The sequence below is a fragment of the Carcharodon carcharias genome, chromosome 30 (genome assembly GCF_017639515.1).
Source record: "Carcharodon carcharias isolate sCarCar2 chromosome 30, sCarCar2.pri, whole genome shotgun sequence".
Classification (NCBI taxonomy): Eukaryota; Metazoa; Chordata; class Chondrichthyes; order Lamniformes; family Lamnidae; genus Carcharodon; species Carcharodon carcharias.
In genome coordinates, this window is record NC_054496.1 from 26408184 (window position 1) to 26429485 (window position 21302).

The 21302-nt window shown below is 46.7% G+C and overlaps 2 protein-coding genes across 6 annotated transcripts in view; one reads left to right on the forward strand and one right to left on the reverse strand.

Annotated features, from left to right (window-relative positions):
• LOC121271312 (GEM interacting protein) overlaps positions 1–900 on the reverse strand; it is an 88781-nt gene extending 87881 nt beyond the window's left edge. The window contains exons 1-2 of one of the 2 annotated variants that reach the window (XM_041177211.1): positions 759–900; positions 21–194 (exon numbers count right to left, since the gene is read on the reverse strand). In XM_041177211.1, the coding sequence (XP_041033145.1) occupies positions 21–174 (154 nt within the window). In that variant the 5' untranslated portion in view covers positions 175–194; positions 759–900. Of the gene's footprint in view, positions 1–20; positions 574–758 lie in introns of those variants that run through there. The other variant, XM_041177210.1, reaches the window with a different exon arrangement.
• trappc5 (trafficking protein particle complex subunit 5) lies at positions 229–20684 on the forward strand. Of its 4 annotated transcripts, none has more exons than XM_041177216.1 (2): positions 229–262; positions 19408–20684. In XM_041177216.1, exon 2 carries the CDS (start codon positions 19415–19417, stop codon positions 19979–19981), a length of 567 nt encoding a protein of 188 aa, XP_041033150.1. In that variant the 5' UTR covers positions 229–262; positions 19408–19414; the 3' UTR covers positions 19982–20684. The 4 variants fall into 4 exon arrangements, with proteins under 4 accessions (XP_041033150.1, XP_041033147.1, XP_041033148.1 ...); XM_041177213.1 differs by lacking the exon at positions 229–262 and adding an exon at positions 761–885; XM_041177214.1 differs by lacking the exon at positions 229–262 and adding an exon at positions 15756–15914.
• Positions 20685–21302: the final 618 nt, after the last annotated feature.

Here is a 21302-nt window from a genome sequence, read left to right on the forward strand (position 1 = left end):
TTTAAATCTCCAGCACCTACCCGCCATGTGTAGAGCATCCTTAAACTGGCCCAGGGTATCCGCAAAATCTCTGACCAGCTCTGTCAGCTGCCAGGTTCCTGGCCCAGGGGACTGACCGCAAGGTCCCCGAGCCCCCGGGTTGCCCTTGTCCGTTTGCACCAAAGGCTCATCCATGACTTCCCAGCACTCCAGCCCTGGAGAGAGAACGAGCATCAGCATCAGCAGTTGTTGGAGGTGTGGCAAATCCAGGATCGGGTGTCCGGTATTTTTTTTAAATCTATATTTCTGTTTTTGGATTTCCAGCATCCGCAGTTTTGTTTTTTGTTTTGTTTTTCTGCTTTTATCCCAGGGATCGAGTGCCTCATTCCCGGGAGCCCCTGATCCACAACTCCCGACCCACTGAGGAGCTCCTCAGAACCAAAGTCATGAGCAAGTCCCACCACTTTCACCAGCGAATCCTTCACCTGTTATTCCTTCAAGAGTCGGTAAGGGGGTGGGGTGGGGTTGAAAAAAATCAGCTTCCCACTCTTGCAAGAATTCACTTTAAAATAAAAGCCTTGATTTCTATGTTCAAAATTCAGGGAATGTTGGAACCCCGCCCCCCCCCCCCCAACTCCATGCAAAACGCCTGCCAAAACGTTTCTAGACGTTGTCACTCTTTGTCCCCTCCCTCCTCCTCCTTCTCCAATCCTTTCTTCAACAGAAGTGCAGCCGCCAACTTGCAAGAGAAGTTTTTTTTTAAAAAAAGTTTCATTCACCTGGGACACTTTGCAAAGTTTGGGCTCTGCACCTCCTCAAAACTCTGATTTCAATGCAGGGCTCTACTTCCCCCCCTCCGCTGAATTCCTCAACAGTCCGAGTCACCGGGAACTACTTTGGGACCAGGTGAGCAGCAGCATTTCCCCACACACCTGAGATTGCAGCATTCCCCACACCCCTTGCCTTTAAGGGAAGGTTTAAAGGGAAAAGCGCGCACCCTCCTCTCTGGCACATTGAGTCGACGCAAAAGCGCTTCTGGTAGCGCGGCTGCCCTCTGCTGCCCGGCTGCAGCATCGTCCGGCCGTTTCCTCATTAAAGGGCCACCCCTCAGCTTTTATTGGGCAAAGACCCCTGTACTTTCATGTTCCTGTATTAAAGGGGTCTTGCAATTCTGCAGTTGGGGGGTGGGTGGGACTCAGCACCACTAGGCTCGTGAGAAAGGAAATCTTGCATTTATGTAGCGCTTTTCACGACCACTTGGACGCCTCCAAGCGCTTCACAGCCAATGAAGTACTTTTTGGAAGTGTGGTCAATGTTGTAGGAAACATAGTAGCTAATTTGCACACAACAAACTCCCACAAGCAGCAATGTGATAATGAGCAGATAATCTTTTTGTGATGTTGATTGAGGGATAAATATTGGCCAGGGCACTTGGGGATAACCAACCCCCCCCCCCCCCCCCCCCCCCCCCCCCCCCCCCACCCCGCTCCTCTTTGAAATAGTGCCATGGGATCTTTTACATTCATCCGAGCAGATAGATGGGACCTCAACATCTCATCCGAAAGTCGGCACCACTGGCAGTGCAGCAGTCCCTCTGTACTGCCCTGGAGTTGTCAGCCTTGATTATGGTGCTCAAACCCTGGAGTGGGGACTTGAACCTGGAACCTTGTGATTCACAATGTCTTTCAACTTGTGAGACGATGGTTTGCACCATGATGGTCATCCCTGTGTTAAGCATCACCTGGTGAGGCTTAGTTGCCCCCAGTCTGGCGTGGCTGTCCCTGCTGTATGCACTGCAGAGGAAGACAGTGGAGCCGAGAAGGTGCACGGTTCTCCGGCTTCTGTTTTTCCCTGGGGCCCTCTTCTCGGCCAGCTGAGCTTTCCCTTTCTGCTCAGCTCTTCCAATGTCCCTCCAAACAGTCAGCCTCCAGAGGTCATGACCGTCAGTGACTATCACCCAGTTGTCAGTGTCAGTGTTCGCTATCTTCCTATCTCGCTTGCAAGTGTCCTTGTCGTGAAGGTATGGACTCCGAGTAGATCTTGACCCAGTGGCCAGTTCATCATACTGAAAGTCTTTGGGGGTACGGCTGTCATCCATCCAATGAATGTGACCGAGCCAACGCAGACTCTGTGGGCTTTGCAATGAGCACACTCCAGGAGCTCTGAGTTGGTGACCTTATCCCTGTCAAGAGATATGAGGGTATGTCTGAGGCAGCAAAAGAGGACACTGTTTAGCTTTTTCTCCTGCTTAGCATACGTTGTCCAGGTCTCACTGAGGGGTCTTGACAGGCTGGATGTAGAAAGGATGTTTCCTCTTCTGGAAGAATCTAAAACTAGGGTCATTGTTTAAAAATAAGGTGTTGCCTATTTAAGACAGAGATGAGGAAAAATGTTCCTCTCAGACGGTTGTGAGTCTTTGAAATTCTCTTCCTGAAAAGGTGGTTGAGGTAGAGTCTTTGAATATCTTTAAGGCAGAGGTAGATAGATTCTTGATAATAAGGGGATGAAAGGTTAATTGGGTTAGGCAGGAATGTGTAGTTGAGATTAAAATCAGATCAGCCATGATCTTATTGAATGGTTCGAGGGGCTGAGAGGCCTATTCCTGCTCCTGCTCCTAATTCTTATGAATGTTTGAATGTTGTAATACTCCTTTAAGGGATAGCAGCATGGCATCACTTAAAGGGAAATGTGTCATGTGATGCAGCCTCAGATTCATTTTGGCCTGGAGCAGAACACAGCACACACAACCCTGATGTCCTCAAGCTTTCTATCCATGTATATAAATGCACGTGTGCCGAGCATCAAGAATGAGCCCAGAACACGTTTGCACAATCTCTTATGAGTGACTGGTGCCTTTATACCATTATGACACCCTCAACCCTCACCATTGTAGAGGAGTGCATGAGAATGCAGGCTTGGTAGACGAGGAGTTAGGCATTCTCAGGTTGCCGTTCTTCCACACTCTCTTACTCTGGACATAACAGCTGCAGCTTTTTTTCAGAAAGTGATTCAATAAGGAAAATCAGCAAAGATCTTCCACCTCCCAATCACTACAGAATGACCCTCTGCTGGAAAGCCCCATGTAAAAAAATATCAATAGATACCAACATTCCCAGGATTGTCCTGGAGTCTCCAGGAATTGAAGCATCATCACCAGGACATTGTGGCAAGTAACCCAAGATAAACAAAATCATAGGAAGATTTATTTTTTTAATTGTGTTTTTTAGTCATTTTCTTCAAGCTTTTGAACATACGAACTGGGAGCAGGAGTAGGCCACTCGGCCCCTCGAGCCTGCTTCACCATTCAATAAGATTTAATTGTAACCTCAACCTCGCATTCCTGCCTACCCCTGATAACGTTTCACCCCCTTTGTTAATCAAGAATCTATCTAGCTCTGCCTTAAAAAATATTCAATCTCTGCTTCCACTGCCTTTTGAGGAAGAGAGTTCCAAAGACTCATAAATCCTCTGAGAGAAAAAAATTTCTCCTCTTCTCTGTCTTAAATGGCCGACCCCGCCACCCCCCCCCCCCCCCCACCCCCCGCCCAAGTTTCTTTCATTAGATACAAGAATATCAACAATGGGGTAAAGGCTGTTTGACTGACAGTCAAGAATCATTCAATCGTGCAATTCTGTTGGCTTTCAGACTAGGGGTTGGTGAGGTGAGAGGGCAGGAGACCACAAGGATGGATGTGTCAGATGACCAATGGCAGGAAGCAGGGAGCGGAGCAGTTGGAAGCCAAGGTTGTGTGATGAAACCTCCAGGAATACATTCAGCCAGAGTTGACAACCTTAAATAAGGGTTGTGAACAATTTAAATGGAGTACAGCGTCCAGGTATAAAGAGGCAATGGGAAACTTGTGCATGTCAGTGCTCATATCATGTGCAGATTCGGGCCTCTTTATTAAAAAGGTTATTAAAGCCGATTAGGGTAAGACCCAGTCTGTTTCTAGCAACTGCACTGTTTAGAATGAGGGCACATTGACATAAGATTAGATGAGTTTCAGGACAGGGATCAGGAAATTTACAGAGAGGGTTATAAGGCTGTCAAATTCCAAATTGGAGTTAACCATTGAAGCAGGGACTAATATCAATAACAAAACCATATTTATATAGCATGTAGTAAATGTAATAAGACATCCCAAGGCTCTCCACAGGACCACACTAAAGCGAAATTTGACACTGAGCCACATAAGGAGATTTTAGATCAGATGACTAAAATTCTGGTCAAAGAATGTCTTAAAGGAGGAATGTGATGGAGAGAGGTGGAGAGGTGGAGGGAGAGAATTCCAGAGCTTGGGGCCCAGGCAAAAGACTGATTAAAATTTGGAATGCTCAAGAGATCAGAATTAGAGGAGTACAAATGTCTTGGAGGGTTGTGAAGGGGAGAAGATTACAGAGGGCAGGAGGAGGGAGGCCATGGTAGGATTTGAAAACAAGGATGACAAATTTAAAAATAACATGTTGCTTGACTGGGAGCCATGAAGTTGAGAGTCAGAAAGCACAGGGGTGATAGGTGAATAGGACTTGGGGTGAGAAAAGACATGGGCAGCAGAATTTTGCATGACCCCAAGTTTAAAGAGAGTAGAATGTAGGAGGCCAGCTAGGAGATTTTTTTAAATTTATTCTTTCAAGGGATGTAGGCATTGCTGGCTAGGCCAGCATTTATTGTCCCTCCTCAATTGCCTTGAGAAGTGGTGGTAAGCTGTCTTCTTGAACTGCTGCAGCCCATGTAGTGTTGGTACACCCACACTGCTGTTAGGGAGGGAGTTCCAGGATTTTGATCCAGCAACAGTGAAGGAACAATGATATATTTCCAAGTTAGGATGCCATGTGGTTTAGAGGGGAACTGGCAGATGGTGGTTTTCCCATGTATCTGCTGCCCTTGTACTTCTAGGTGGTAGTGGTCGTGGGTTTGGAAGGTGTTGTCAAAGAAGCCTTGGTGAGTTGCTGCAGTGCATCTTCTAGATGGTACACACTGCTGCCACTGTGCGCCAGTGGTGGAGGGAGTGAGTGTTTAAGGTGGTGGATGGGGTGCCAATTAAACAAGTTGCTTTATCCTGGATGTTGTTGAGCTTTTTGAGTATTGTTGGAGCTGCACTCATCCAGGCAAGTGGAGAGTATTCTATCACACTCCTAATTTGTGCCTTGTAGATGGTGGACAGGCTTTGGGGATTCAGGAGATGAGTTACTCATTGTCGAATTCCCAGCCTCTGACCAGCTCTTGTAGTTACAATATTTATTTGATGGTCCAGTTCAGTTTCTGGTCAATGGTAACTGCCAGGGTGTTGATAATGGGGGATTCAGCAATGGGAATGATATTGAATGTCAAGGAGGAATGGTTAGAATCTCTTATGTTAAAAATGTTAATTGTTTGCCACTTGTGTGGCATGAATGTTACTTACCACTTGTCAGCCCAAGCCTGAATGCTGTTCAGGTCTTGCTGCATTCGGACATGGACTGCTTCTGTCCCTGAGGAGTTGTGAATGGTGAACATTGGGCAATCATCAGCGAACATCCCCACTTCTGATCTTACAATGGAAGGAAGGTCATTGATGAAGCAGCTGAAGATGGTTGGGCCTTGGGCACTACCCTGAGGAACTCCTGCAGTGATGTCCTGGGATGGAGATGATTGACCAAATTCCTTTCTGCCAGGAATGAGTCCAACCAGCGGAGCACTTTCCCCCGATTCCCTTTGACTCTAGTTTTGCTAGGGCTCCTTGATGCCACACTCGGTCAAATGTTGCCTTGATGTCAAGGTCAGTCACTCTCACCTCACCTCTTGAAGTCAGCTCTTTTGCCCATGTTTGCACAAGGGCTGTAATGAGGTCAAGAGCTGAGTGACCTGGCACAACCCAAACCAAGCATCAGTGATTTTTAAAAATTCATTCACAGGATTCGCTGGCTGGGCCAGCATTTATTGCCTATCCCTCGTTGCCTTTGAGAAGGTGGTGGTGAGCTGCTTTCTTGAACCTCTGCAGTCCATGTGGTGTAGGTACACCCACAGTGCTGTTAGGGAGGGAGTTCCAGGATTCTGACCCAGTGACAGTGAAGGAACAGCGATATATTTCCAAGTCAGGAGTGTGAGTGACTTGGAGGGGAACTTCCAGGTGGTGGTGTTGCCATGTGTCTGCTGCCCTTGTCCTTCTAGATGGTAGTGGTCGTGGGCTTGGAAGGTGCTGTCTAAGGAGGCTTGGTGAATTGAGCAGCTTATTGCTGAGTACGCGCCACTTGATAGCACTGTCGATGACATCTTCCATCACTTCGCTGATGATCAAGAGTAGACTGATGGGGCAGTAATTGGTCAGGTTGGATTTGTTCTGCTTTTTGAGGACAGGACATACATGGGCAATTTTCCACATTGCTGGGTAGATGTCAGTGATGTAGCTGTACTGGAACAGCCTGATTAGGGGCGCAACAAGTTCTGGAGAACACGTCTTCACTGCTAATGCCAGAATGTTGTCAGGGCCCATACATAGCCTGTGCAGTAACCAGTGCCTTCAGCCATTTCTTGATATCACATGGGGTGAATTGAATTGGCTGAAGTTTGGCATCTGAGATGCTAGGGACCCCAGGAGGAGGTCAAGATCGATCATCCACTCAGCACTTCTGTCTGAAGATTGTTGTGAATGCTTCAGTCATATCTTTTGCACTGATGTGCTAGGATCCCCATCATTGAGGATGGGGATATTTATGGAGCATCCTCCTCCAGAGAATTGTTTAACTGTCCACCATCATTCATGACTGGATGTAGCAGGACTGCAGAGCTTAGACCTGATCTGTTGGTTGTGGAATTGCTTAGCTCTTTCCATACTTGCTGCTTCTGCTGTTTGGTATGCAAGTAGTCCTGTGTTGTAGCTTCACCAGGTTGACACCTGAATTTTAGGAATGCTTGGTGCTGATCCTGGCATGTCCTCCTGTGTTCCTCATTGAACCAGGTTTGATCCCCTGGTTTGATGGTAATGATAGAATGGGGGATATGTTGGGCCATGAGGTTACAGACTGTGGTTGAATACAATTCTGCTGCTGATGGCCCACAGCGCCTCATGGATGCCTAGTTTTGAGTTGCTAGATCTGATCGAAATCTATCCCATTAAGCACGGTGGTAGTGCCACACAACACGATAGGAGTTTCCTCAGGGTGAAGATGGGACTTTGTCTCCAGAAGAACTGTGTGATGGTCACTTCTACCAATACTATCATGGACAGATGCATTTGCGACAGGTAGATTGGTGAGGATGAGGTCAAGCATGTTTTTCCCTCTTGTTGGTTCCCTCATCTCCTGCCACAAACTCAGTCTAGCAGCTATGTCCTTCAGAACTTGGCCAGTAGTGGTGCTAGCGAGCCACTCTTCATGATAGGCATTGAAGGGGGAGGCACTGGCTTAGTGGTATTGTCACTGGACTAGTAATCCAGAGACTCAGGATAATGCACTGGGGACCTGGGTTTAAATCCCACCCTGGCAGATGGTAGAATTTTAATTTTGAGGGATTTAGCGTTCTTTTTTAATTCATTCATGGGGATGTGGATGCTGATGGCTAGGCCAACATTCATTGCCCATGTCCAATTTGAAATACCTGGAATTAAACGTCTGACGATGACCACCAAACCATTGCTGATTGTTGTAAAAACCTGTCTGGTTCATCCTTCCCTGGCCTGGCCTGCATGTGACTCCAGACCCACAGTAACATTTGGTTGATGCCACGAGACTTCAAGAGGTCCAGAGTCAATATTGAGGACTCCTGGGGAACTCCCTCCTGACTATATACCACTGTACCACACCTCTGCTGGGTATGTAGATGGTGATGGTGGTGTCTGGGACATTTTCTATAAGGTATGTTTCTTGACTGGCCTGTGGGACACCATTCCCAACTTTGGCACAAGCACCCAGATGTTAGTAAGGAGGGCTTGGTAGGGTCAGCAGGGCTGGGTTCGCTATTGTTGTTTCCAGTGCCTAGATTGATGCATGCTCTGTCTATAAGACCATAAGACATAGGAGCAGAAATTAGGCCATTCGGCCCATCGAGTCTGCTCTGCCATTCAATCATGGCTGATAAGTTTTTCAACCCCATTCTCCTGCCTTCTCCCCGTAACCTTTGATCCCCTTAGCAATCAAGAACTTATCTACCTCGGTCTTAAATACATTCAATGACCTGGCCTCCACAGCCTTCTGTGGCAATGAATTCCAAAGATTCACCACTCTCTGGCTAAAGAAGCTTCTCCTCATCTCTGTTCTAAAAGGTCTTCCCTTTAGTCTGAGGCTGTGCCCTTGGGTCCTAGTCTCTCCTACTAATGGAACCATCTTCCCCACGTCCACTCTATCCAGGCCTTTCAGTATTAAGTCTAGTTTCATTCCATTTAGGCCTTCTACCAGCTAAATACAACAGAGTGACTTGTTCAGCCACTTCAGAGAGAAGTTAAGAGTCAACCATATTGCTGTGGGTCTGGGTTCACATGTAGGTCAGACCAGGTAAGGATGGCAGATTTCCTTCCCTAAAGGGCATAGGTGAACCAGATTGTTTTTTTTAACAATCAATAATAGTTTCATGGTCACCATTACTATTATTCTAGATTTTTAAAATTGAATTGGATCACTAGTCCAGTGGTATTACCACTACACTACCACCTCCCCATGCATTGAAATAGAATCTAAAGGTAATGAAGGCACGAAATTAGGTTTCAGCAGCAAGTGAGCTGAGACACGGCAGACTCAGGCCATGTTACAGAGGTGGATCTGGGTAGTCTATAGTGATGCCGCAGATATCTGGTCAGAAGCTCATCTAAGGGTCAAATATAACAGCAAACAACCTGGCTTAATTTCAGATTATTGCCAGGGACGGACAGGTTAGATAGATGGGTGAAGGAAGGCAGGGTTAGGGAGTGACAGGAACAGAGTGAATAGATAAGGTACTGCTCGTGTGAGGCATTAACGCCAACACAGACTGATTAGGCTAAAGGATCTGCTTTTGTGTTGTAATTCTATATCATTTTGCATCGAGCATAGGTTAACCAGATGGAAACCAGCGGTGGGATAGGAACAAGGGGAGCCTTGAGATACTGGGACTAGTTCTCATTGGAGCAGCGAAGGCCAAGGGGAAATTTAACCGAGGGTTTGAAATTTGTTAAGGATTTCGATAGAGTGGATAGAGAAAGACTAACCCTCCTCTAGTCAGGAAGTGAATAGCATCATTTTAAAACAATCATTGAGATTGAGGAGAGTGATCAGGAGAAAAGCTTTCACACACACTATTGTTGAAGCTGGAGTCTGAAGGATTTGGGGAGAGGTTCGGTACGTGGACTGAGGGATGTAGTGAGTAGGAGGGATTGAGGGATTTAGTGTGTTTTTTTATTCATACATGGGATGTGGACATTGCTGTCTAGGCCAGCATTTAGTGCCCATCTAATTGCCCTTGAGAAGGTGGTGGTGAGCCACATTCTTGATCTGCTACAGTCCATGTGGTGTAGGTATACCCACAGTGCTGTTAGGAGTAGGTGGGGTTGAGGGATTTGGTGAGTAGGTGGGGCTGAGGGATAGAGTAAGTAAGTGAGGTTGAGAGATTTAGTGAGCAGATGGGGTTGAGGGATAGTGCGAGTAAGTGAGTTTGGGGAACATAGTGAGTAGGTGGGGTTGAGGGAGAGGGTGAGTAGGTGGGGCTGAGGGATAGAGTGAGGAGGCGGGGCTGGGGGATAGTGTGAGAAGGTGGGGTGGAGGGATAGAGTTTATGAGTAAGTGAGGTTGAGAGATAGTGTGAGTAGGTGGGGCTGAGCGATAGAGTGAGATGGTGGGGTTGAGCGATTGAGGGAATAGGTAGGATTGAGGGATAGAGTGAGTAGGTAGGATGATCTGCCAAATATTGAAAAGCTTATTGAGCCAAGTTGATCTTCCTGTTCCTGTAACCTGTTCCGATCCACCTTGGCTCAGGATTGTTAGAAGTTGCTGCAATATTCCATTTCAGCCAGACTGACTGGGTGGCACCAGACATTCCACTTGTCACTTAGTGAGGAGGGGCAGTGGCCTGTCTGCTACTGGAGGCTATTCACAGGTTTGCTTGTCAACACAGTAACAGTGAGGCACTGAAGTAAAGGTGGCACCTTCAGCAGCCTTGAAGGAAGACTGCACAGAAATTAGGTACGCACTGATATATGTACCCAATATTGATTACACTACCAACTGTAGACAAAGGAGCTCATTCCTGCCCTACCCCCGGATATTCAATTAGTAATGAATATAATTTCAGCAATGTAGGAACAGGAAGCCATTCAGCCCCTCGAGCCATCAATTAGATCATGGCTGATCCATCTTAAATCCATTTGCCCACCTTGGCTCCATACCCCTGATACCCTTAACCAACAAAAACCTACCGATCTTAATACAATTGGTCCCCAGCATCCATATCCTTTTGGGATAGAGCGTTCCAAATTTGCACTATCCTTTCTGTGGAAAAGTTCTTCCTGATTTCACTCCTGAATGGCCTAGTTCTAACTTTAAGGTTATATTCTCCTGCTAAAGAGTCAGACAGTGGTTGCGCACAGAAGGAGGCCATTTAGCCCATCAATCCTATGTTTTTTCTCTGCAAGAGCAACCCAGCTAGTCACAGACCCAGCCCTTTCCATGTAGCCCTGGGGTTTCTTTCCCTTCAAGCACTTCCCAGGTTCCCTTTTGAAAGCCATGACTGAATCTGCCTTTACTAACATTTCAGGCAGATTGCAACCGTTCCCTGGATAAAAGGAATATTTATTTATTCTTTCATGGAACGTGGCCATCGCTGGCTAGACCAGCATTTATTGCCCATCCCTAATTGCCCTTGAGAAGGTGGTGGTGAGCTGCCTTCTTGAACCGCTGCAGTCCATGTGGTGTAGGTACACCCACAGTGCTGTTAGGGAGGGAGTTCCAGGATTTTGACCCAGCGACAGTGAGGGAATGGTGATATATTTCCAAGTCAGGATGGTGAGTGACTTGGAGGGGAACTTACAAGTGACGTTGCTCCCATCGTCTGCTGCCCTCATCAATGTCTTTATTCAATATCTACAGAGTCGTGAATGGTGCTGAACATTGTGCAATCATCACCGTGCATCTCCACTTCTGACCTTATGATGGAAGGAAGGCCATTGATGAAGCAGTTAGAGGTGGTTGTGTGTAGGACACTACACTGAGGAACTCCTGAAATATATCCTGGTGCTGAGACAACTGACCTCCAACAGCCACAACATCTTCCTTTGTGCTAGACATGACTCCAACCAGTGGAGACTTTTCTCCTAATTCCTAATGACTTCAGTTTTGCTAGGGCTCTTTGATGCCACACTCGGTCAAATGCTGCCTTGATGTCAAGGGCAGTCACTCCACCTCATTTCTGGAGTTCAGCTCTTAAGCCAATGTTTGAACCAAGCCTGTAATGAAGTCATGAATTGAGTGGTCTTGATAGGACCCAAACTGAGTGCCAGTGAGCAGATTGTTGGTGAGAAAGTCAGCACTGTCAATGATACCGTCCATCACTTACTGAGTAGACTGATGGGATGGTAAATGACCAGATTGGATTTGTCCTGCTTCTTGTGGACAAGACATACCTGGGCAATTTTTCACATTGTTGGGTAGATGCCAGTGTTGTAGTTGTAGTGGAACAGCTTGGCTAGGAGCACAGCTAGATCTGGAGCGCAAGCCTTTGGTACTATAGCCAGAATGTTATCAGAGCCCATACCCTTTGCTGTTTCCAGTCCCTTTAGGAGTTTCTAGATATCACATGGAGGGAATGAACTGCCTGAAGACTGGCATCTGTGATGATGGGGACCTCAGGAGGAGGCCGAGATGGATCATCCATTCAGCACTTCTGGCTGAAAGTGATCACAAATGCTTTAGCCTTGTCTTTTGGCACTGATGTGCTGGGCTCCCCCATCATTGAGGATGGGGATACTTGTGGAGCCTTCTCCTCCAGTTAGTTGTTTCTTTGTCTGCTACTATTCACGACTGGATGTGGCAGGGTGCAGAGCCCTTGATCTGATCTGTTGGTCACGGGATTGCTTAGATCTGTCTATCGCACGCTGCTTCCACTATTTAGCAAACATTTAGTCCTGTGTTGTAGTTGCACCAATTTGACACCTCATTTTTAGGTATGCCTCGTATTGCTCCTGCCATGCTCTCTTGCACTCTTCTTTGAGCTAGTGTTGATCCATTGACTCTGTGGTAATGGTGGAGAGAGATATAGCAGGCCATGAGGTTACAGATTGTGGTTGTATACAGTCCTGACGGCCCACAGAGCTGGTTGGATGCCCATATTGAGTTCTTATATTGTTTCTGAACCTATGCCATTTAACACAATCGTAATGTCACACCAAACGATGGAGAATACAATCAGTGTGAAAATGGGACTGCATCTCCACAGAGGCTGTGCAGTGGTATTTATTTATTTTGTTTAGCACGTGCATAGTCACAGAACAGCCCTGTGGGCATCAGAGTCCATAGTTAGATGGTGAGACTAAAATATATGGTGGGAAGGTGGGATTGAGGGATAGGGGAGAAGGTGGGTAGGTGGGATTGATGGATACAATGAGAAGGTGAGTAGGTGGGATTGATGGATACAAGGAGAAGGTGGATAGTTGGGATTGAGGGATGTGGGTGGTTGTTGGGATTGAAGAGTATGAGGAGAAGGTGGGTGGGTGGGATTGAGGGATATGGGGAGAAGGTGAGTAAGCTGAGTTTAGAGATATGTATGGTTGTTGAGATTGAGGGATCTTGAAGGCGGGTGGGTGAGTGGAATTGAGGTATATGAGGAGAAGGAGGGGAGGTGAGGTTGAGGGATATGGGAGAAGAGGGTAAATGGGATTGAGGGATATGGGGCAAGGTGGCTGGGTGGGTTTGAAGGGTATGGTGAGGTGGTTGTTGGGATTGAGGGATATGGGGAGTAGGAGGGTAAATGGGAATGAGGGATCTTGGGGAAAGGAGGGTAAATGGGATTGGGGGATATGGGAGTAGGAGGGTAAGTGGGATTGTGGAATATTGGGAAGGGGAGGGTAGCTGGGGTTGAGGGATATATGGTGAGAACAGGATTTGACCTGTGAAAGAAGGTAGTCTATTGGGCCTGCTGATTCTTGTTCCTTTAACCTGTTCTGATCCATGTTTACTTTGGACAGCAAGGAGTTTCAATGAGGCCTCATTATTACACAGGTTGTTGAGGTGACACCAAATATTGTGGGAGGCAGAATTTTGTCTCATTAGGGAGCTAGTATAGGGTGAAGCTCAAGGTAGCATTGAGCTTTAAGGTAGTAGTTTGAGCAGCAGCAGGGACAGACAGGAATTGATTTGAGGGTGCAGTGTTCAATGATGGACAATAATGAGGAGTTTGAAACTCAACCCAGAGGGTAATAAGGACACTGAGGTTTGGCATCACCTGGTTCAGCTGAATGAAACAGCTGAAGAGAGGAATGGAGGCAGACCCAAGGTGCATAGTTATAATTCAATCCAAATAAGATACCTTTGAATATTTTCAATGCTCAACTGAAGACTTTTTTTGATTATTCATTCTTTGGATGTGAGCATTGCATGCAAGGCTGATTATTGCTCATTCCTAGTTGCCCTCAGAAGGTGGTGATGGGTCTTCTTTGTAGTTTGATATAGCTGGGCTGGTGTGGTCTGGAGTCACAGACCATGTAAAGACAGCAGGTTCCCTTCCCTAAAATACATTAGCAAATCAGTCCGGTTTTTAATGATAATTGAACAGTTTCAGGGTCACATTCACTGAGACCTGTTCCTTTAGTTCAGAGTTTTTTAAAATAAAACTGAATTCATGATGGGATTTGAACTTAGATTCTCTGGATTATTCACTCTGGGTTGGATGACTGGCCCAACTAAGAGGACAACTGTACGAGACCGTAACTACTTATCCAGGGATTGACAGAGAGGCTGTTTGACAACACGGTGGTGACTGTGGATTTGAGAAAGTTGGAAGAGAGGGAAAGCTAGGTACTTATGAAACCCATTCCTGTTTTATAAGTTAATGTGTCTGAGGGACATTGTATAAATTGGAGAAGGGAAGGGAGGGAAAGGTCAGACGTTGGGGCACTCGAGACAACAATGTTGGGAGAAATGGACAATAATGAGGCATGGTGGTAATGTCACTGGACTAGTCTGCCAAAGACCCAGGCTAATGCTCTGGGGACACGAGTTCAGATCCCACCACGCAGCTGGTGGAATTTAAATTCAATTAATAGATCTGCAATTGTAAAGCTAACCTCAGTAATGGTGACCATGAAACCATTGTCGATTGTTGTAAAACAAAGTCCCATCTGGTTAACTAATGTCCTTTAGGGAAGGAAATCGACCATCCTTACCTGGTCTGGCCTACATGTGACTCCAGACGCACAGCAATGTGGTTGACTCTTAACTGCTCTCTGAAATGGCCCAGCAAGCCAGTCAGTTCAAGGGCAATTAGGGATGGGCATCAAATGCTAGCCTTGCCACTGACACCCACATCCTATAAAAGAATATAAAAAGAAGCAACATATTGGGGTCTGTTGGAAGAGAGGAACCAGGTGCAGCTGGATCATGGAGGAGTTTTGATGGAGCATAGATTCTCGCTATCTACTCTGTTCATACCCCTTATGATTTTGAACATCTCCATCAGCCTTCTTAATCTGAAACAAAAACAGAACATGCTGGAAAAACACAGCAGGTCTAACAGCATCTGTGGAGTGAAAGACAGTTAACATTTTGAGTCCATATGACTCTTCTTTAGAACTAAAGAAAAGTAAAAATGTGATGAAATTTATACTGTTTAAGGGGGTAGAGCAGGTGACGCTGGATAGAAGGCCAGTGATAGGTGGAGGCAAAGGAGAGATTGGCAAAGATGTCACGAACAAAAGGACAAAGGGATGTTAATGATAGTGATACTGGCTAAAGGAGGTGCTGATGGTGGCATTGAGGTAAGAAAGCAGAATGTGATAATAGCAGGACAAGGGTAAGCAGTCTGGAAAGAACAACATGAACAAGTGACAGACAGCCCTTGTAGGGGTGGGTTGGGGGGAGGGGAAAAGATCGAAAGTAGGATAAAAGGTGGGGATGAAGCAATGAATAAAAAAAATGAAAACAAATAAAAATAAGTGGATAAGTCCTTCTTAGTCTATCTGGTCACTGATCCAAATGTCTCCCTGTCCAGTTTGGAGTAAATAGTGTCGGCAGAGAAGAAAAGAGTTGATGTTTTGAGTCCTCATGACCCTTCGACAGAACTTGAGTGAGTCCGGACTCACTCAAGTTCTGTTGAAGGGTCATGAGGACTCGAAACGTCAACTCTTTTCTTCTCCACCGATGCTGCCAGACCTGCTGAGTTTTTCCAGGTAATTCTGTTTTTGTTTTGGATTTCCAGCATCCACAGTTTTTTTGTTTTTATATATTGGAGTAAATATTGTTTGGAAGGCTTGACCAGATTAAATAAATGATTATATAGATGGAAAATCAAAATTTTGTTGATTGTTGGAAATCCATAGAATTGTTGGAAATCTGAAATCTATAGAATGTTGGAAATCTGAAATCTATAGAATGTTGGAAATCTGAAATCTATAGAATTGTTGGAAATCTGAAATCTATAGAATTGGGAATTTTCACAAAATCAACGCAAATCTGGTGGGAAATTGAGACTCCTCCCATTGGCTGGCCTATTGGGCCCATGTGATCCGGGACATCCAATCAGGTGAGATCTCCAGGCCAGTGGGCGCGGCCAGGGTGACCCGGACGTGAACGTTTATCAAACTCTAATTCTTTTAGAAGTAAAAGTGTTGAAAAGGGGCGGAGGGAGAATGTGAGCGGGAGGCGGGGGGGATTCGGAGAGAGGCGGAGGCGGAGGCGGCAATTCCGAAAGGAGCGAGGGAGGATCAGAGACATGTCGGTGTGAACCGGAAAGAGTCGGTGCAGCAAGAGGAAGAGGAGAGAGAGAGAGAGAGAGAGAAGAGGTAAATAGAGGTAAATAAATAGAGAGATAAAGGGAGAGCGGGAGAGGAAGAGAGAAGGAGTAAATAGAGAGAGGGGGAAGAGATAAATAGGGAGAGAGGGATGAGGGAAGAAGTAAATAGAGAGGGAGGGAGAGAAGGATGAGGTAAGTAGAAAGAGCAGGAGAGAGAGGGATGAGGGAAGAGGTAAATAGAAAGAGGGGGAGCCAGGGATGAGGGAAGAGGTAAATAGAAAGGGGGGAGCGAGGGAAGAGGTAAGTAGAAAGAGGGGGAATGAGGGATGAGAGAAGAGGTAAGTAGAAAGAGGGGGAATGAGGGATGAGAGAAGAGGTAAATAGAAAGAGGGGGAGAGAGGGCTAAGGGGAGAGGTAAATAGAAAGGGGGGAGCGAGGGAAGAGGTAAGTAGAAAGAGGGGGAACAAGGGATGAGAGAAGAGGTAAGTAGAAAGAGGGGGAGAGAGGGCTGAGGGAAGAGGTAAATAGAAAGAGGGGGAGAGAGGGCTGAGGGAAGAGGTAAATAGAAAGAGGGGGAGCGAGGGATGAGAGAAGAGGTAAATAGAAAGGGGGGAGAGAGGGCTGAGGGAAGAGGTAAATAGAAAGAGGGGGAGAGAGGGCTGAGGGAAGAGGTAAATAGAAAGAGGGGGAGAGAGGGCTGAGGGAAGAGGTAAATAGAAAGAGGGGGAGAGAGGACTGAGGGGAGAGGTAAATAGAAAGGGGGGGGAGAGGGCTGAGGGGAGAGGTAAATAGAAAGAGGGGGAGCGAGGGATGAGGGAAGAGGTAAATAGAAAGAGGAGCGAGGGATGAGGGAAGAGGTAAATAGAAAGAGGGGGAGCGAGGGATGAGGGAAGAGGTAAATAGAAAGAGGGGGAGTGAGGGATGAGGGAAGAGGTAAATAGAAAGAGTGGGAGCGAGGGAAGAGGTAAATAGAAAGAGGGGGAGCGAAGGATGAGGGAAGAGGTAAATAGAAAGAGGGGGAGCGAGGGATGAGGGAAGAGGTAAATAGAAAGAGGGAGAGCGAGGGATGAGGGAAGAGGTAAATAGAAAGATGGAGAGAGAGGGCTGAGGGGAGAGGTAAATAGAAAGATGGGGAGAGAGGGCTGAGGGGAGAGGTAAATAGAAAGATGGGGAGAGAGGGCTGAGGGAAGAGGTAAATAGAAAGAGGGGGAGAGAGGGAAGAGGTACATAGAAAGAGGGGATGAGGAGAGGGGATGAGGGAAGGTAAATTGAGAGGGGAGAAAGAAGAAGTTCAAGGGAGGGAGGAAGAGGTAAATAGAGAGGGGGAAGCGGTAAATAGAGGGAGCAAGGAAGAGTAAATAGGGAGGGGGAGGTGGTAAATAGGCAGGGGAGGAGAAAGAGGCAAATAGAGAGAGGGAGTGATAGAGAGAAGAGTAAATAGGGAGGGGGAAGAGAGAAGAGGTCAATTGAGAGAGAGAAGTAGAGAGATAAAGGGAGAGCAGGAGAGAGAGAGGGAACTAAAGAGATAAATGGAACAAGAAAAATAAAGGGATAATCTGGATTAAGGGGAAGGGAGGAGAGTGAGGGAGATATTGGATAATCCAGGGGCTGGGGTGGGGGAAGGAGATGGATGAATAAATAGGTTGAATGAGTTATATTCGGGGGGGTGGGGGGGGTTAGAGAGAGCAGAGGGAGTAAGAGAGAGAGAACTAAGACAGTCTTTCATTTGTTTAGCACCTTTCACAACCTTGGGATGACCCTAAGTACTTTACAGCCACTTTGGAAGTGTTGTAATCGAGGAAGCAAGCAGCCAATTTGCGCGTAGCAAGCTCCCACAGACAGCAGCGTGATAATGACCAGATAATCTGGTTTGCCAGTGTAGGTTGAAGGGAAGTATTTGCCCAGGACAAGGGGGGAGCTCCCCTGCTCTTTCTTCAAGCAATGACCGTTGAATCTTCTCCACCCGAGAGGGCTGACAGGGTCACGGTTTAAATTCTCATCCAAAGATGGCACCTCTGACAATGCAGCAGTCCCTTAGTACAGCACTGGAGTGTCAGCCTTGATTTTGGTGCTCGGTTATTGGAGTGGGACTTGAACCTAGAAACTTCTGACTTGGAGGAAAGAGACTGCGACTGACTGAACCACAGCTGATTAAAAAGGGCTATTCAACCTTGAAAAGAGAGAACCTGAGAGGCCAGCTTAATTGAGGTGTATAAGAATGCATAGAAAAGGTTGATAGGTCAAATTAAACAGAGTAGAACATTCGGCACAGTTTCGAACTAGCACAGGACCAATGTAGGGCTTGATAATCAAGAAATTCTCCTTTATATGAAGAGTGGTTGATGTATGGCAGGTATTTTCCAGTAGAATAGTGGAGGCAAAAACAACTTGCATTTATTAGCACCTTTAAAGTAGCTTCACAATGCAACGTACTTCATTGAAGCATTATCGAACAAAATCTGAGCTACACAAAGCTGTTTGGACTAATGACCGAAAGCTTGGCCAAAGGGATGGGTTTGTAGGAGAATCTTGCAGGAGGAGAGGTTTAGGGAGGCAATTCTGGAGTTCAGGGGCTAAAGTCATTGTTGCCGTTGGTGGAATGAAAACAATTGGATTAGGCAGGAAGCCAGAATTGAGAGAGCGCAGAGTTTTCAGAGGGTTCTTGGATCGGAGGAGGAGTTATAGAGATAGGGAGGGTGAGGGATTTGAAAACTAGGATAAGAATTTCGAAACCCCGGAATCAGTTTACCAGAGCTATTCCGGGTTCAGGGATTTTAGCTACAAGGTTTATTTGGAGAGGCTGGGGTTCTTCTCTTTGGATAAGAGGAGATGGAGCAGAGGCTTGATAGGGGTGTACAAGATTGTGAGCGGTTCAGATAAGGTAGACGAGGAGGTGTTGTGGGGCAGTGGGTACTGCCCCTATCTCTGAGCCAGAAGCACCGGGTTCCAGTCCCACCCCAGGATTTGGTGTCCGCGGAAGTGTGTTTGTGGAGTGGCCAAGCAGTCACCCTGTGAATCCTTCTGATAGGCCTATGGCAGATGGTAAGAGTGGGAGAGTTTCCTGGTCAGCCAGAATAGCGTGGTAGCTGCAGCGCAACAGCTTCACTGTGTTAAAAGACTCCACCTGCACGCTGTTGCTATGGGCTCTGTGGCAAGCATCCTTGCTTCGAGGGACTGCTAGAGAGAGAGATACAGGAGACAAGGAAAAGCTGTTCCCATTGGCTTAGGTGCGAAGACATGTAGGAGGGATGTGAGGGAGAACTTTTACGCAGTGAGTGGTAATGACTTGGAACTCGCTACCTCGGAACATGTTAGACACAATGAATGATTTCAAAAGGAAATTGTATAGGCACGAGAGGGAAAGAAACTTGCAGGGCTATGGTAGGGAAATGGAACTGACTGGCTTACTGAACAGAGAGCTGGCCTGGACTTGATAGGCTGAATGGCCTCCTGCACCATAACGATTCTCTGCCTATGACTCTCTGATAATCAAGAAACGCTTGAATGCAGTGACTGAGATTATATTTTTTGTGTTTCCAAAGGTTCACCATGGACACACGCTTCACCAGGGGCAAGTCTCCCATCCTGGAGCGCTCGATAACTCGCCCAAAGACCGAGGTCAGCCTGAGTGCCTTTGCCCTGCTCTTCTCGGAGATTGTGCAGTACTGCCAGAACCGGGTGTACTCCGTGTCCGAGCTCCAGAACAAGCTGTCGGAGCTGGGCCAGCAGGTGGGTGTGCGCATCCTGGACGTGCTGGTGATGCGGGAGAAGAACGGCAAGCGCGAGACCAAGGTCATAAACGTGCTGCTCTTCATCAAGGTCAACGTGTGGAAGGCCCTGTTCGGCAAGGAGGCAGACAAACTGGAGCAAGCCAACGATGATGACAAAACCTACTACATCATTGAGAAGGAGCCACTCATCAATGCCTACATCTCGGTGCCCAAGGAGAACAGCACACTGAACTGTGCCTCGTTCACTGCAGGCATTGTAGAGGCCATTCTCTCTTACAGCGGCTTCCCTGCCAAAGTCACTGCTCACTGGCACAAGGGCACCACCCTGATGATCAAGTTTGACGAGTCAGTCATTGCGCGTGATAAAGCTTTGGATGGACGCTAAGATATTCCACCACTGCCTGCGTCACTTTGGCATGTGTAACTGCACCCTCCTCCCTTATCCTTTTCTCAATAATTCCATTTCTTTCCGCCACCAGCCCCCAAAAGACCTCAAAGCAGTGACTGTGCAGTGTTGAACTGACCTTGTCTCCACCCTGCTGCCCCCTTCTGACCATTGACCATTCCAACTGTGCAAGATTCACTTTGGATTCATATTGCCTCTCTTCCTGACTCTGTCCTGCAGCAGTGACCCTGACTTCTGGGACTTGCTGCAGGCTGTGCCCCAATTAACCACACATCCCCCCCCCCCAACCAGCCCAATGTCTGCTATCTGAAGTTATGGGGGGAAAGTTACCATAACATTCTAAAAGATTTATGAAATCCAGTGTTGGCGACAGTCACTCCTATCTGAGAGGCTGCAGGATTTAGGAACCATTTCACCCAGTGTTAGTTGGCAGGGCCAACAGGACAGAATTTTCCAGAGTTCTGTGTTAACTCAATGAGAGGCACCATCATACTAGGGGAGCTGGTATGGGGGAGATGGGAAAATGTTCTCTCTCCAAAAAGGGCAGTTCTTCTCTCATTGGGACAGTGTAGAGGGAGCTTTATTCTGAATCTAACCTCGTGCTGTACCTGCCCTTGGAGTGTTTGATGGGGACAGTGTAGAGGGAGCTTTACTTTGTATCTAACCCTGTGCTATACTGTCCTGGGAGTGTTTGATGGAGACAGTGTAGAGGGAGCTTTACTCTGTATCTAACCCCGTGCTATAGCTGCCCTGGGAGTGTTTGATGGGGACAGTGTAGAGGGAGCTTTACTCTGTATCTAACCCCGTGCTATACCTGCCCTGGGAGTGTTTGATGGGGACAGTGTAGAGGGAGCTTTACTCTGTGTCTAACCCTGTGCTGTACCTGCTCTGGAAGTGTTTGATGGCATCGGGTGCCTGAAATTATTCACATTTGACCACAAAATTTACATTTTTAAAGAATTATTAGATGTGTGCCCATGTAGGGGGTTTGTTATTTTTACAGGTGTCTATTGGGATGGTCCAGTTGTTCAGCCTCCATATGAAGTTACATCCGTTTACTTGAACCCAGCTTGAGCAAAAAATGGGACTAGGACTAATTGTGTATAATATTCCAATAAAATTGTTACAAAGTTAATTTATGAAGCATTTCATTCTCTTCACATTATGTGAGGTAAAATGGGTGTAGCGAGTCTGTAACTCCCTGGTTGTTTCGGTTCCAGCTGTGTGCGTGCATGTGTGTGCTGATCGTCAATCACCAGGGAAACTCTAGTTTTTTTTCCTATTCAAGCTTCTAATTCTT